Source organism: Cryptomeria japonica, chromosome 11, assembly GCF_030272615.1.
Source record: "Cryptomeria japonica chromosome 11, Sugi_1.0, whole genome shotgun sequence".
NCBI classification, from domain to species: domain Eukaryota; kingdom Viridiplantae; phylum Streptophyta; class Pinopsida; order Cupressales; family Cupressaceae; genus Cryptomeria; species Cryptomeria japonica.
The window spans coordinates 105,216,377-105,234,259 of record NC_081415.1 but is presented as its reverse complement, the minus strand read 5'-3'; the positions used below and the strand labels follow the sequence as shown (position 1 = coordinate 105,234,259).

The 17,883-nt window shown below is 36.3% G+C and overlaps 1 protein-coding gene across 4 annotated transcripts in view; it reads right to left on the bottom strand.

Annotated features, from left to right (window-relative positions):
• LOC131041291 (uncharacterized) overlaps positions 1–17,354 on the bottom strand; it is a 102,320-nt gene extending 84,966 nt beyond the window's left edge. Inside the window, exons 1-4 of one of the 4 annotated variants that reach the window (XR_009105005.2) lie at positions 16,855–17,354; positions 15,176–15,364; positions 14,619–15,015; positions 12,583–13,041 (exon numbers count right to left, since the gene is read on the bottom strand). Coding sequence is in view for 3 of the 4 variants with exons in the window: in XM_057974331.2 (XP_057830314.2) it covers positions 12,583–13,041; positions 14,619–14,723 (564 nt within the window). In the remaining variant the exon portion in view is untranslated. Of the gene's footprint in view, positions 1–12,582; positions 13,042–14,618; positions 15,016–15,175; positions 15,392–16,854 lie in introns of all 4 variants that reach the window. The other 3 variants (XM_057974331.2, XM_057974329.2, XM_057974332.2) reach the window with 3 other exon arrangements.
• Positions 17,355–17,883: the final 529 nt, after the last annotated feature.

Genomic DNA, 17,883 nt, shown 5'->3' with positions numbered 1-17,883 from the left:
TTCGAAAAAAATCATGATTCGAAGTGGAAAAAGATCGTGATTTAAACACGATTAAAATGCAAAAAATCGGCATTAAAAATAAAGTCGTGAACCCTAAAATGTAAAAAGGGTCATGCGAAATGAAAGCAAAAAGGTTTTTTTTTTTGCCGGAACATGCAACTACGGCTCTGCCCGCAACTTCCCTTCTACCCGACGCCCGACATCCCTCTGCGACTTCCCTCATGCCCGACGTCCAAACTCCAAATTGTCACTTCCAAGTTTGGATCGATCCCTATAACTTAACAAGAATTCTGATTTGATCTAATTGATGGTGATCAACAGGGTTATTCAAATTTCATGCCACCATTGTTCAATCATGGTTATTCATGCCACCATTGTTCAATGACAATTCGTAATTAAAAAAACTTTATTCCGTGCATATAGATTGAACGTTATTCATTAGTATTAATTTATTAAACATCCTCCATATGTAATGATGCTTAGTCTTTGATAAAAGGATTGATCTGGGCACATGTACCATCAAAGTACAAACATTACAAAAAGCATTCTTGGTTATCCAAATTAAATTGTATGAATCCATATGTAGTGAACAAATGACTATTACAAAGCTTGTAATATATTAGAATTTTGTCACAATATCAAATCTTCATTACATTCATGTTAGTAAGTGTGACAAGAGAAAACCTTTACAACCGTCAAAGATCTCCCTAGAAAAATATAAACAGCAATGGAGACATTCTATACACAATATTTGTACATGCATTTTATCCTTCACAGACCCCTCAAATCCACAACCTTTCTCACTCTTAAGCAACCAAAACTTTATCCGATTGTTATCATGTCAATACCTATGATGTTCATTATCTGATTTTTCGATAACATAATATCATGCACCTTACTTGTTGTATACATTCATAGGTTTGTGATTTGCTAGCACTCTTTTTCTAAGCTTGATCATAATCATTTTCTCAATTTTTGTATATTTCAGAATGTCTATAATGTGTATAGAGTCTAGACTTTTAATGCCATTTCCAATATCAGCTAGATAAAGACCAGCATTTTTTCCTTAATGGCATATATTGCCACCCAATATTTTTGTAATATGTATTATGTATCAAGGGCATATTGATCCATGTTTGTTCTCTTTTTCTAGGTGTCTTCCGAATTTTTATAAAAGACAATGGCTTCTGCAACTAGAGGTGGTGGTAGAAAGAGGGATCATATGTGGAAACATGGCACACCATGTGCAGTGCCAGGAGAGGTTATTTGTAACCATTGCACGAAAACTATGACCGGTGGCATATACTGACTCAAAATTCACCTTGCAAAGATCAGTGGACGGAATATTACGATATGTCAAAATTGTCTTGAAGAGGTTGAAAGAGAGGCAAAAGCAAGACTTTCAGAATATGAGCAAAAGAAGGTAGAAAAAAAGAGGACAGCAAAGGCAATGGCAGCCCCAATGAGAGATATCAGTTCTACAGGGTCAGAAAATATTGGGGTGGGCAGCAATACATCTTGTTTTTCATTCCTCGTAACACTCCTGGTGCGCAACCTGGATTGTTAGGTACTTCATGGAATAAGGAAGTGCATCAGCAGACAAAAGCAGCAATGGCTAGATTTTGGTTTTACAACAATATTCCGTTTAGTAGGAATAGGACACTCATAAACTTTCTAGTTGCTTCAAGGGGACAGGTGGTATTTTTAAAATCGATTGATGCCTCAGATCAAGTGAAGAATGCAGAAATCTTGTGCAACATGTTGGATGAGGTGGTGACCGAAGTGGGAGTTGTTCAAGTTGTGACCGATAATGCAGCTGCATATGTGGCAGTCGGTAAACTTCTACAGGCTAGGCATCCGACATTATTTTGGAGCCCTTGTGCTACTCATTGCCTTGATTTACTCCTCGGGGACATAGGGAAACTTAGTTGGGTGAAGAATGTGGTTAAAGATGGAAGGTAAATCACAAAGTACATCTACAACCACATATGGGTCTTGGAGCTTATGAGACAACACGCTGATGGTAAGGATCTTGTGCGTTCAGGAGTCACACGTTTTGCCACAAACTTTCTCAACTTACAGAGCATATTACATGCATAGCCCAACCTAAAGAGGATGCTTGTGAGTAAAAGATGGTTGGAGAGCCCTTATTGTAGGAAGCCTGAAGCAGAGAAAGTCGTGAAGGCCGTTTTTGATGATAGATTTGGCAAACTCATGGAGGAGATCATCAATGTAAGTCTTCAAAGTTCAAATTTCAATTGATGATTTATTTTTTAATTTTCTAATATTACACATTGCTGATTTTTGTTAAATTTGTCGTGTCTAGTTGTCAGAGTCGTTGGTGAGGGTTCTACGGATGGTGGATGGGGATAAAAACCCCATAGGGTATCTATATGAGGCCATGGATAAGGCCAAAGAGGCAATTTAGCACTTGTATGGGTCAGACGAGACCAAATATGAACCCATATGGCGCATAATTGATCAAAGGTGGAACCGACAACTCCACCAACATATCCATGCTACTGCCTAATATTTGAACACCAAGTTCTTTTACTCCCGCACTATCAAAATAGATGAGGAGGTTCAACTTGGCCTTGACACATGTATTCAGAGGTTGGTTCCTGATGAAAATATTCAAGACCTCATTGTTGATGAGTCGCAGAGGTACAAGAAGGAAGATGGGCCATTGTTTTCTTCACCTATTGGTATTCGTAAGAGAGACACCATGCTGCTAGGTAAAAAAAAATGTGCTCTTAAATCTATTTTACCATTTATTTCAATCTTTAAGTTTATAAAAATCTTTACCAACTTATAAATGCCAATTTGTATGCTTGCAGATCTGTGGTGGGAAGATTATGGTGCCACAACGCCTAATCTTCAAAAGCTTGCAATCCGCATATTATCTCAGCCTTGTAGTGCTTTTGGTTGTGAGCGCAACTAGAGTGTCTTTGAGGCCATTCACACAAAAAAGCACAATAGGTTGACTCAAAAGCGCTTGAATGACCTTGTATATGTGCGGTACAACCTTCAACTGCATGAAAAGAGGGTACAAGGGAACAATTCATATGACACACTTGACATTGATGAGATTGATCCATACACAACGGATTGGATTGTTAAACCCGATGGTGCTACTGGTGATATTGATGTGGATGCATTTATCACTAACGATCAGTTAGATGAGATGGAGAGGGAGGTAGTTGAATGGGTGGCACAGATGGTAGAACATGAGGAGGCAGGAGACAAGTTTGCTGATCCAGAAGAGGCAAATTCCTCACCTGCTGAGGATATTGCAGCAACAGCAGCTGCTGCTGCAACACCATCTACTTGAGCACCCACTCAGCGGCAATAAAGTTTTTTGAGCTTTAGTCATAGACGCAATCTATGATTTCTAGTTTTCAATGATATGAAACCATGAACTTAATATGTATTCAGACTCCACAGATTGATTTGTTTAGTGGTCTAGACTCTACAATATGTATTTGACTCAAACGTATTTACTATTTAGAACTTGAACTTGTTTTGTTTTTTTGGTATATCACTTTGCTATATGCTATGTATTTGATTCAAACTATGATTTATATATGATGGAAACCAGTAATATGCTATTGTGTTCTATAAATTTAGTGTATACATGTGTTTTTTTAGAATATTTAAAGAAATTATATATTTTCAAATGTTCAATAATTTTGCCGATTTTTTCCTGATTCCCAATTTTTTTTAAATTTCCGGCCAAAAGATTTATTGTCGATTAAGATATTTACATCTTTGGCTGAAACTATTGGTCACCAATGAAACACTTCCAGAGGTGCCAACTCGCAAGCCAGTTGCAAAGATATGGACAAATTTGAAAGATCTCCATGAGACTTCAAACAAGAGCCAAGCATTCTTTCTGAAGAACATGCTATTTTCAATGATGATGGATGAGAAGATGTCTCTGAAAGAGCATCTTATGAAGATCAAGGATATACGCGATCAACTAGTGGCCATTGGTCACAAGATGGAAGAGGAGGACATGGTAGTGATTACGCTAAAGAGTCTACCACGCTCCTACAAACACTTTATTGAGACGCTCAACATTACCTCCACTAATGTTGACTTGAGTTTGAAGAGTTGTGCACTAAGCTATTGCAGCAAGCTCGGTCGAGACAGCAGTTTGGTAGCAACAGTGACATGGTCGATACGGAACAAGCATTTACTGCCAAGGATAAAGGCAAAGACGAGTCCACTCAGAAGAAGGACAGCACACATCTGAGAATGGTTCCAAGAAGAATTTCACCTGTCACTATTGTGGGAAGCTTGGTCATATCCAAAGGTTCCGCAGAGAGCGGTTGGCTGATAAGAAGACCAACCAGGGAGAGTCTCAACAGAAGGCTCATGTCGCAAAGCATTCTAAGGAGAAGGAGTCAACCTTCTTTGTGTTTTAATGTTTTTGTCTTGTGTAGGGTGGTTAGTTAATAAATTGACCATTATGGGAGGTGTTGTGACGTCTTCACACATCGCCCCATTGCAAATGGGGACCCCCACTTTTCACTTTTTGGAGTGGGGCAATTTTGCGTTTCCCGTGCCCAAGTCTCGGAGTTTTGATCATGCCTAGTGCCATCTAGGGTTTTTGAAGTATTAGGATCAAGTTGCAAAAGATGATATTTTTAATGATCCTAAGTTTTGTCTAAGTGTAGACATATTGAGCGTTAACGTGTTTTTAAACACGAGCATCAGTGATTTTAAAGTGCCAAGATATTCACAGACCTTTTGGAGTTGTTTCCTCGCTCCATAGGCATTATTTAAATTGGTTTTGCACTTTATTCCAATATTTTCCTAGCATTTCGCTCATATTTTTTGGAAAATTAGTCTAAGTCCAATTAAATTTAAAGTCGTTGAGTGATTTCGAGTGGTCAAAATGATAAAATCCTAAGGGAAATCCATATTCCAAGGGTTAAAGGGTCAAAATCCATGCTAGAGGTGATTTTCCCCTCACATTCCAGACTACCCAACCCATTCCCCCCCTCAAAATCCACACTACACATGGGTTTCCCCTAAAATCCATACTGGCTACTAATTTCCCCCACTGTTTATCCACACCTAGGTCAAATTTCCCCTAGAAGTGCTAAAATTTGGCTAAGTGTCAGGATTTATCCAGACTGCCATCGATTTTCCACCAGGAGTGCGGACTGGAGTGCGGACTAAAGTGCAAGGATAATTCCATGCCTGGGTCGATTTTCCACCAGGATTTTTGTGACAACTAAGTGAGGATTTTTGTCTGGTTTTTCATCCAGACAGAAGTCGATTTTCCCCTGAGCATTTTTGTAAGGATTTTTGTCTGGATTTTCATCCAGACAGGGATAGATTTTCCACTGGGAATATTTTTTAAGAGTTTTGAGTCCGGATTTTCATCCAGACTGAGGTCGAAATTCCACTAGGGAGGTTTTTTCCAAGTTAAGTGAGTTTTGAGTGTGGATTTTTGTCCAGACACACATATCGAATTTCCCCTGGGGGTGATTTTTTGCAAATTGAGTGCATTTTTGTCTGGATTTTTGTCCAAACACATATCGACTTTCCCCTGGGAGGTTTTTTGTGTGCATTTTGATGAAGTTATGCATGGATTTTTATCCAAGCATGGGTCGAATTTCCCTTGTGGGGTAAATTTTGGCATTTTAATGATTTTTAAAGGGATTTTTCAATCCCAACCTATATCGATTTTCCCTTGGAGGCTTATTTTGGATTTAATTTGTAATATGTTTATAAAATAAAGCCCCATTTAATTGCTTTTAAATAATTATTAATGATTATTTAAAATTTAAAAGCAAAATTTAATAACTTGCAATAATTATTAAATGTTTGAACCTTCTAGAATCAAGTTAGGGTTTCACCAAGCAAGTATTTATACAAGTGTTTTATCCCACATTGCTTGTGTGGTTAAAGTGAAAGATGAAAGCAAGTATATGAGAGGAGTTTCCAACATTATTTTATTATTAAATTTGCCAGGTGTCTCCATAAAAAGCGATTTCTCTCCAAGTTGGGTGAATCTTAGCAAGTGATTGAAGTGAAGTGGTGGGTTGAGGATTCTTTCCTCCTCTATTTTTTACAGCTTGCTGATCTATTCCCCTTTGCTGCCATTAAAGACCAGTTCCAGATTTTCGATTTTTGCTAAGTTTGGCGATTTTTCCAAATTTGACACTTTTTGGTGAAACGTGGCAATTTTGTGTTTGGAGACTTGGGCGATATTTTTCTCCATTTTTTGCTTGTTGTTCCAACCTCCATTGTTGCAGATCCGAGCTGCTGTTGAAGACATTTTCAGAATTTTGGAATGGCGCCATAGCTGGGAAAATTTCGATTTTTATTTGGGAGTGCTTTGTGTCGTTGTTTGGGGTGATTTTCTTCATGCTTGGTGGCTGCCATTATTTTCAGACCTTGCTGGGCGCCATTGCTAGGAGTGATTTGACCTCCATTGTTGGTTGGGAACACATTTTCAGAATTATTCTCCATTGCCTAGCTCATCCACACTAAGCCGATTTTGGTTAAGGGCTGTTTGGAGGAGTTTTCAGTGCATTTTCAAGGGCTGCCATTGTTGTTACAGTCTAAAACTCCATAGTTGCAGGTTGTCTTCAAACTGATTTTCATTTCCAGCCACTTGCCAACTTGGAAAACTTGGAAAATTTCACTTGGTCGTCATTTCTTATTAGTTTTTTGGGCATTTGGTGGAGCTTCCATTGCTGATCTAAGTCTGAAACTCCATTTTCAGATTTGTCTTCAGACTTAGATATTTTTTACTAGCCCTTTGTTTGTGCCCAAATTTGACAAACTTCACTTTCGGAAGGTGAAATCCATCAAATACAGGTGTTTCCTAGGACTGCGACAAGTTTAAATGACTGATTTATTAAGGTTGCAGGTTGTCTTCAGACATTGGGCAGCCATTGTTGGACCTTGGAAGGGTGTCTTCAGACTTTATGAACTAAAAATCAGACTTTTCCACACCCTTTTCCAAGCATTTTCAGAATTGTGGTATACTTCCGAGCACCATTTTTGACATTTTTCTGAGTATACCAGGTTGTCTTCAGACTGAAACTTCATTTCCAGCCACATAGTTGTGCCCAAGTGTGACCATTTCTGAGTTTTGAAGGTCAAAATAATTCAAATGCAAGCATGTGACATGGCTGTGACCACTTCCAGCCATTAACATTCATCATTTTCAGAGTGTCTTCAGACTTTCTGGAGCCATTTTCAGACTTTCAAAGGGTGTATTCAGACTTAAGAATCAGAAAATCAGACTTCAATACACCATTTTCTGAGTATTTTCAGGCATTGGAGGGCGTATTCAGACTTTGTCCTCAGAAAATCAGACTTTTATTACAATTTTGATATAAAAAATCAGTCACTTTCTGAGTGTTTTCAGACCTCCAAGTGATATTTCCAGACCTGGACATTCATTTTTGGGCTCCAAACACTTGATTTTCTGAGTTTACATGGGTGTCTTCAGACTTAGCAATTATTATCAGACTTATCCTAAGTCTGAAAATCGGTTTTTCTTAAGAAAAATCTTCCAGACTTTAATCCGGACCTTCATATTTTCCAGAATTGGTGTTACAATTTTCTAAGATTACCTATCACATGTTGGGACAAATGTCAGGAACAAAGTCCTGATGCTGTCCGGATTTCCACTCCATGGAATGGTGATCCAGTCAACACAAGATTTTCAAGGACAATGAGTCCGGATGAGGGTCAGATTTCCACTGCAGGGCGGAATTACAAAGGAAGGAAGTTGTCTAGATAGGCATCAAATTTCCGCCGAGTGAAGAATGGACAAGGATAATATGGATGGTTTTGAGGAATGATCAATCCATATGCGGATGAATTTCCCACCAAGGTTGAAGTTAAGTTTATCATACTAGTGTTTGATTCAATGCTTATTTGTTTTGCAGGATTGTTACGAGGAAAGGAAGTACGATGATCAAGGCTTGAAGTGAAGGAGGATGCACGCAATGAGGATAAGGAAGATCAATACTTCAAAGATTGGATAGGGATTTCCAGATAGAGGTTCCAGAAGGTGAAGATGAGGACTAGATCAATCATGAAGAAGACTTCACTTTGATGGTGAACAAATGAAGGAAAGCAAGTTCAAGAAATGAACACAAAGGATTTTACATCAAGGAATTTCAATATCAAAGTGCGTCAAGGAAGGAAATATTTCAGGATTCCAAGATTGGGAAATTTTCCAAGCATAAGGAGAGAACAGTTTATGGAATTCCTTAACATAAGGATGGAATGTAAAGTATCATAAAGGATTCCAAACATTGTGAAGATGAATAATGTACAAGGCAAATTGATTAAGTGTGCAAGGCAAGCTGAGGTAGCATCCTAGTCACCATCTGTTCAATCAAAGGGTACCAAGTCAACATTCATTCAAAGAGGGAATAGGTGACACATGGCGCTACATCAAATATTATTTTATCTTACCTACCCTCGTTTCTTATTGGCCAATGTAATGGTGGTTGTACAAACCCTAATTAGGGTTTTATCTTGTAATCTTGGCTGTTGATCTTAGATCAATCTGGGCCATCCATTTTGTAAGAGACTCTATATATGCCTCTTTGTCTCTCATTTGTAAGGGAGAGTTTTTGTAGAATTGTTGGTATATGCTACAGCTATTTGAATCCTAATCATTGTTCAATTGTTGGTGATTTTGCTCTTCAAATGTTGTATTTGCATTCATGGTTCTCAATTCCTCCAAGTTAGATTAGAATTTAGATTAGAATTTATTTTCATGTATGTTAGATTGAGTGGAAGATTTGTTGAATTTATTTGTGTGGAATCCTTAATCCATACCACTAGCCTCTTGCCGCTGGTAAGTGCGCCTTGTGTGGTCAACTGGAGTTTGAGTAAGCATAACTTCAACTATTATGCGTCCGTTGACAAGCATCAACTTAGATGGTGTCTACGTTTGATGGTAATAATCTGAAAATCATTAAGTATACCTTAGATGATTGCACTAAGCTTGTGTCAATACCTGATTGTGAGACCTTGCCTGGTTTGATTCCACTAAATCCATTCATCATTTCCTACATTCCTAGGATTAGAATAGATTTCCTGAACCCTATTCTTTTTCCCCCTTTTTTAGTAAGAAGTAAATCCAGAGCCTTATTGATAAATCTAAAGTTGTCAGCACACCTATTCCGCATCATTCATGATAATCCAAACATTTGCGTAAGTCCCCAAGTGAAACACAGCAAATCACATCAACCACTGAACTTACCCACTTGTCAAGACCTGACATGTAGAAACCTTGGAATCATTTTAGTTGATCTCATTCTTAGCATCTGAGGTGATTTTGTTCAAGAGAGGGTAAATTACTTTGGTAATTTATTCTGTATTGTTATGTGCATAAAAAACACATCAACAGGAGGGTATTAAGATAATATTAGATTATCTTATAATGGTCATTTTATGTCTTTTAGGCATCTTTAGTTTATCAGCTAGTTTCTATTTTCTATGTCAGTTAGGTAATTTAGAATGTTTTTGTAATCTCTACTGTTTTTGTTTTGTCTTTCGTTATTTCTCTATATAAGATGTAAGGAGACTACATCTCCATTTGTAATCATTCAATCAATAATGAAATATTGTTTCAGGCACTTTCCTAATGGACTTCTTTCAACTTATATTTTCCCTAAATTGATTTCAACAGTTCACAAACACCTCCAAGAGCTTCTAATTGTAGCATTGGAGTGTTAGTATCTTTCTATCCCCTAGAGCTTTGGGAGTGTTAGTACACTCTTTAATTGCACCACATTAATATATTACATTCAGTAATACATTGAGTTTTACCATCCATTATGCTGCTGAAACTTCAATAGATCTATAATCTACATATCTTTCCTCTTAGGGTTAGTGATGGAAATGAAATCCTTTCCAACACACACAACCTCGTTTGTTCAAATTATCAAAAATTATCTCTACATAATTCATAAAAATGAGAACAATTATGGATAAATGAAAATTAAAAAGGATGGGGAATAGGACACTTGTCAAGATTTACATAAATAACAAATTGACATCTAATTCGCATTGATAAGGAACTCCAATCCATGGCAAAACTCAGCCATCATGAAATTGTAGAAGAAAACACTTTGCTATAAATATGCCCTTGTGAGATATTATGCAAAATTATTGCTGGTATCAAGCTCTCAGATCTAGAATCCAGTACAATGAAACAATCATTATTTCAACCTAAGTAATATTTCAATGTATCCAGTGTACCCTAGTAGCACATACATTTTGCATCCTCTAGATGTGCAACTAACCTTGTTTGTTTAAAGGCTTTAAAACATCTATTTCTAGCTCTAAAAGAATTAAACAAACACAAAGTTAAAAGTTTGTAAGATAGATAAGAGCTAGTTGATATCAAGGCTAATGAAGTCTTTCCAACCTATCTTGTAGCAATTCTTATAATCATAAAAATAAATGTATAGATATAGACAGGCATATTGGTAACCAAAAAGCATGAAAAAATTTAGACATGATTCCCACAGCAACCGAAAAAAAACTCAAGTTTAGTGTTAAAGCATCAATGAGGTACACAGGCTTGGGTCAATTCAATATCCAAGTGTAAGTCAAGTTGTATATAGGAGTTCGTATTTGAAATTACCTTCTGTGTAAACAATTACCTTAAATGGTTGAAATTAAAGTGCAATGCACAGAAGATGAAGTGGCACTGAAACCATGATTGCCAATTACATGCAATAGGAGCCAGGATACAGATGGCCAAGATTTAAAATGCACAAGGCTTTACAAATGTGACGTAATAGGTATAAGTCTGTCCAGTTGATAATTTGGAACAAGATAAACTGAAACTTAATCAAAAGTTCAATTATCACATCTCAAAAGTGCAAATGATCATAACACAGTATGTGTTGATGTCCTAGCAATCTCAAAAGATGCAAAAAGACTTGCATGCAATCAAACTTCTCCTATCACATGCCATGATGCTGTAAAGCAGGCATAAAAAATGCAAAACAAATCAAGATACACCAAGGGCCATTTGTGGATATTTAGTTTTACACACTGAGTTCAAAGTGAAAATGAAGACAAAATTTGAAAGCCAAAGTACAAAATTCAGATATGAAGAAATTGACAGATCATAAATGCAAACTGGACCCTCAAAACAAGGCCTTTACAAAATTACAAATACAAAGAAAATCCTTTAATGGTTAAAAAAGGTGCTATTTAGTTGGCTTCAAACAGGTATGTTAACAGTTTGTAGCACAACGATGTTCTTTCAGCCATTTCAAATTATTACTGTCAGGCTGCATCAGGAGACATGGTAGCAGGGGAAAGAGCTAACAAAGAGCATTAAAGAATAGTGCAGATTTGAAGGAATGTCTGAAGCTCTTGGCAGTAGGGCCAATGAAATGCATTTTCAAAGAGTTTAGGATTTTCTTGATTGGTCAACTAGACTTGTTCTTCCCTCAAAAGAAGAAAGGACTTATGCATCTATTGCATAACACTGATTAAATAAAGGATTGGAACTAGTACCTCAAATCTGAAAATTGTAATTTCCTCTCTGAAGTTTAATGGAAAGGGAGCTGTCCCCTTGACAGCAACTTGATTTTTTTTTTTTTTAAAAGAGGTGGTGCTGGAAAGGAAGAAGCTCCATCCCTGACTCGGAAGAAATGAAAAATGTTGTAAAAAAACACTTGAGGGAACAATGAACTGAATGGCAATAATTTTTATAAAAGCACCATTGCTGCCCACAAAAAAAAGAAATTATAATCTGGAAACACCCTGCTAACTTTCCTGCCTGATGAAAATATTTACAGCAGAAGAATCACCAGTACCTAAAATTTACCGATTCTAATGCAATTCTTGGGTGATTCCCCATTTCCCATTTTTAGGGCACCCAGATTGGGAATGGCACCTTCCCCAAATTATTTTGGCTCTACAAAGCACTTGCCATGTTCAAATTTCTAAGTAATTTTATTTTCCACTATAACAGGTAGTTCTTCATAATTTTAAATTTAAGGGATTTGAGTTCCCCTGAAGATTTTCATATTTAATATTTCAATAATCTTCATTGCTCTGTTATTTTCAGAATACACCTTAGCATATAACTACCCCTCTGCTAGCCATCCCTCCATCTACCTTTGCAATCCAACTTTGTTAAGTGTGCAACCTCTATACGGGATTTTATATTAAGATTTGTCATTTGCTTCCTTTTGCTTTCTTGGGTATAAAGCGATGTTAATAGATAAGAGCAGGCAAGCTGTTCACTGTTCACTGTTCAACAATATATAAAATGTGTACATATGCTGTAAAAATCGGGAAAAAAACTACCTCCTAGAGCATTAATGTGTGCTTTTTCCTTTCTATCCATTCTGGGTCCATCCCTTCCCTACCCGAAATCTAGCCCTATTCAATGTCTTCATAATGCACATATTGACTCGGGCTCAAACCATTTTAAAAAACTGGATTAGAGGCCAGAACCAATAAAAATAACAATATGAAAAATGTAATGAACATATGAAGAGAAAGTTTACACAGCTAATATATACATACAGTATTATTTTTAATCAAAAGGAACTAAACACTTACAGCTAAAGCACCTGGCTGAACAGCATGCACTCCATGGACTGACGCAGAGGAAGTCTGAGTCAAATCTGCAATAGGAGTAACAGGCAGAGATGATGTCCTTTTTGCAGCCAATGGTGCAAGTACTTTTGTAAGTGAAAATGATCTCAGAGCACAAGGTGTCTGATCTCCACCATGAGATAGTAGCGATTTTGATGATACCCCTGGGGTGAGAAGAACAGCTTTTTCACTCTCTGCGGGAGGTACCCTGCTCTTGAAGCTTGGCCGTGGTATAAGTGATCGAATCGAGGCCTTGTTTCCCTTTGAAGAACCTGGAGTAGTTGGTAAATTTACTTTTGCAGGACTAAGATTGGAATCGTCCGAACTTCTAGAAGGTATTTGAACTGAAATATTTGGTCGGTTTACACTATGTCGAACAAGTGTGATTTCTTCAGTTCCTGGACTTTCAATTGGTTGCAATGCCTGCATGCATTCTCTACAGTATCAAACTCAAGTCGTGAAAAAGTAGCACTAAGTACAAAAGAAAGTTCCTTGCAAAAACTGTGAAGTTGTTCAAGATCAAACACCAAAATAGAGAATCATTCTCAAGCAATATGCAACAGGGCTAAAACTGAAAAAAAGTTCTAGAGATAATGTAAATACAAACTGAATGAATTCTGAAAATCGTGTATTGGAGAACAGCAGTAGTATTCTGACTCTTTGGACATAGGATACCTTCAAGAGTAGTCTTCTTCACAGCTCGTTTCTTTGCTTGATAGTTTAATACAAGTGAGAGAGAGGCAATACTTTAAAATTTGGAATTAGTTCGATTGTTGAGATTTTCTAATGTCATGCTATTTATTAAAAAACAAAAAGATTGAAGCTTAAAACTGTTGCTGGCCACTCAGTTATATTATCCTTGTGCATGAGAAGCAACCTAACATATCTTATTGATATGACAGGACTTTATGTTCTGAGAACTTTTTAGATAATATACAAGTCGAAGCCTATTGCCTGAATGCAATGTCTGACCTTGCTGAATACATTACTAACATATGTCTTTTAGATAGTTTAAATTATTGTTTTACTCCATGAAAATTTATCCTTTTTATTAAATCAGCCAATTATGCATATCAAGAGAATCACCAATATAGCCATGTTTCAGAGGTCCACACAAGGTGCTGTGTTCCTGCATCATATATAACTGTGCACCCATTTCACCTTTGTTCTAAGTTTTAATATCCTCTCTTCAAATTAAACTGTGACGTTTTCTTCAAAATCAAGTTTTAACTACCCTCAAATTCTCTTCATGGCCACAGCAATCGAAATTTGGCGAAATCATGTTTGTTTAGTCTAATTTCTATATAATTCATCGTTCAGATGGGATTTAGTCAATTTGTACAAGCCCACAAAGTCAATGAAATTTGGCCACCATAAATTATAGCTATTTCAATTGTTAGTGTTAGATCCCTTCCGTATGCTTTTCCTAGAATTTTATTTAATTAAATGGTAAGAAAATTAACAATATTTAGATGAGTCTTTTGGGCAATTTGAAAGGGAAAAAAATTTCTGTTATTTAATATTTTTCATGAAACTATTGGGGTTTGGATTATAATTTCCAAAGCATACAGCATTAGATAGTTGTGGAAAAATACAAAACATATATACCATTAAAAGTGAAACCAATGTGGCATTTGTGATGAGAAATTATAATGGTCAAGACTTTCTATATTTGCATATCCCGGGCATTTAATAATTATTCTCTATAATCAATTCTTGCATGCATTCTTGATCTTGTTACTTATGCAAGAGCAATATATATAGTGTGCTTTTCCTAGGCAATTTGATTGTTATTCAAAAGTGGATGACAACCCAATATTCTGGATGGTTCATTTGAGCAAGAAAGAGAAAAGCTTTAAAAACGAATTGATACCAAACAGTAAAAGAAGAGATGGAAACATGAAATGCAATGCTAAATACTCCTCTTTAAGACTATTTTTATTAACGAGGCAAAACCCAAAAATTGATTCAAGAAAGGATTTGCTGGAGATGAGTATAACCTTTTGGCTTGGAGTAAATGCAGGAATAATTGGTCTTTCGGCTGCTGTACTGGACGAAGTTTCATCTTCCTTACATCCTTCATTTGATTTTACTGTGAACTCCATCTTCCAAAGGTACAGCTCTTTTGAAATCTAATATATATGGCGTGCCTTTCTTTTTATTAGAGTTTTACCACCTTCTAACAAGGTAGCAAACTTTATAGCATCAAATGAATATGCTGGGCCACAAACAATGAGAATGAGTTTTGAGGATCCAAACTACTGGATTTTTCTTCTCTAGCATCACGTATTTCATTAAAAACTAAGCCCGTGGAGAACCAACAACATATCACCAAGCAATCAAATGTTACATACACTGGCTCAACAATATCTGTTCAGGTATAGGCCCATCCATCACCTGTATAAGTTAAAATCAAGATTTCACTTTATGAGTACCCAGTATAGATAATTTGTAAGTGTTGTTCCTCGCTGTATTGCACAGTTATTTCAACTCTAATTTGCTTATAAATTCTGAAATTCTAAATATAAAACAAATAAAAACCAGAACATGAGATTACCTGTAGAGCCAAACTAGTCTGATGACTAAAGTTTCCTTGATGAGCCAAATCAAATCATGAGCTTAAGCGTCTTAACAGTTCAAGAACATCCCCTGAAATTGACTAGGTTAATTCCAATCCCAATCCCAATCCCAATACTGTTAGGGTGCTCCTTTAATCTTAAGGGTTCCTCTGACTACAACTCAGTTTCTGCTAGAAGAAAGCCAAGTAATCACTCTACAGCAAATAGAGAACAAGCAATAAATTTTTCAACCGACAGATAAAATAGTTGTTTTTATTTGCAAGAATGAATTTCAGAGCAAAACCAACATTTGAAGCTATTATAGAACAGGAAGAATGCCCTTATAATTGAATTAAGCTGTCCAAAACGAAAACTCCCAAGGTACTTGCATCATCTGGTTTGGGCTTCAAAGGAAGTAAGAAGAAAAAAGCTCGTTAGTTTGGGACTTTTGTAGTGAGTTTATTGGCAACTAGGATATACAAATATTTTTAAAACACCAGCAATCCAACGTTTGAAGCTATTATAGAACAGGAAGAATGCCCTTGTAATTGAATTAATCTGTCCAAAACTGAAATTCCAAGGTACTTGCATCATCTGGTTTGGGCTTCAAAGGAAGTAAGAAGAAAAAAGCTCGTTAGTTTGGGACTTTTGTAGTGAGTTTATTGGCAACTAGGATATACAAATATTTTTAAAACACCATCAATCCAACGTTTGAAGCTATTATAGAACAGGAAGAATGCCCTTGTAATTGAACTAAACTGTCCAAAACTGAAACTCCCAAGGTACTTGTATCATCTGGTTAGGGCTTCAAAGGAAGTCGGAAGAAAAAAGTTCCGTAGTTTGGGACTTTTGTAGTGAGTTCATTGGCAACCGGGATATACAAATATTTTAAAACACCATCAATCCAACTAAGACACCCTGAGAAGCAGATCGAGCTCTTCAAAATTTTGAAAACTCTGGAGGAACAAATTGAGAAGAGGGCTGACTGATTTTGGGGAAGTCAAAATCGGTTTAAATTCTCGACTGCTGAGGACTAATTTATGGAAAAAAGTAAATGAATATATAGAACTGAAACACTTCAAAATTTGGGGCCGAAGCGTTACTTAAATTATCATCTCAATTCGCTTAAGAGTGATTTGGGTACTCAAAACTCTCAAACGAGTGTTTTTTTATGGCTCCATTTGTATGTTTAACAGGCAGAGTTATTAGGTTTAAGATGCGCTGACGGTGACTGGGATAGTCAAATTGTCAACAGTGTATAATCCTACGATTCGTTTGCATGACTAACATTCATATATATTCATTCTGTAAATATTTACAACCCAGAATCAATAAAACAAAACTACAGCTTAGTTGATTAATCTGATCTGGCCTAAGGAATCATTTGGGTATACGAAATTCCCAGTTGCTGATGATTTCATGACTGCATATTTATGATTAATAGTCACAAAATCAAAGAAATCATACTCCCAAAGAGACCCAGAATCCAGATAGCATTATCAGAGCAGAGTATTGGCTTTACAATGATTTGTATATTCAAAATTCTCAAGTGGGCGTTTCTTTAAGACTCAATTTGTAAAATCAACAGTTGAATAAAGATTGAATGATATTCACAGAACATGTCCAGCATCCAAACAACACCACACGAGGAGAGTTACTTCAGTAACGGTACACTTACTTGCAGCAGAGCTTTTCAAAAGCTTTTTAAAAAAGCCCGTCCAGAGAATGCGGCAAACAAACTTCACAAGGCTTTGCATAGCCAATGCTGTCAAAGAGACCCTTAATCTTCCCCTAATACTTATATCACATCCCTAACAAATATGTATCTAAATAATAATGAAAAAAGATACTTGGAAAGTGAAAAGGGTATTTTTTTCATATTGCTCCAAGTGTAATTACACGAGCTACTGAGTATTTTTTTAATATTGCTCCAAGTGTAATTACACGAGCTACTGAGTATAAAGTGACGCAAGCTGCTTAGTATACAGTGATCTACTTATACGTTACAGGGCGGCTCAGAAAGCTACGGATTTTGGTTTTGTGGGTGTCAATCAACTGAAATTACAAGCGTAAGTAAAACGCTGGAAAATAGAATAAATTAAAGAAGAATGAGCAAAAACAGCTACCATACAGACCGAAAATAGAAAATTCCTTCTATAGGAACAGGATAAAAACAGGGAAAATAGACACGAATCGATAAATAATCTCTGTTTGAGCTATTTGGTGTATTGTATAAAATGATGAGATGTTTTAATATTTCTCACACGACGGCTTATTTAATTATACTCTAAAATTAAACTATCATAGTTATTAAATATTAATATATAAGAGACTCTTTTCAATAAAAAATCATACGAGGAACAAATAATAGTCTTGGTGCTAGGTCATTGTCTCACATTGTCCTAGGTCGATGACTCTGGGCCCATCATCACACCATAATAAATGACTTCAATTTTTTTCAGGTATAATTTTTCTACAATTTTAATTTTTATGAATGATTATTCACTCCTTTCAGTTAAGGATCAAGGATTGAGGGTATCCATTCTGTTGAATTCGTCCAAAATACAATCTCAGTTTCATCTTTTAAGATGGTGAAGCCTTACATTTAGTAGGACTTGATTAATGGTAGGCTCATTAAGAACCCCCTTTCAACTTCACTAACAGACTAAGGATACATTGACATTTTCTAAAAAATTAGGCAAATGAT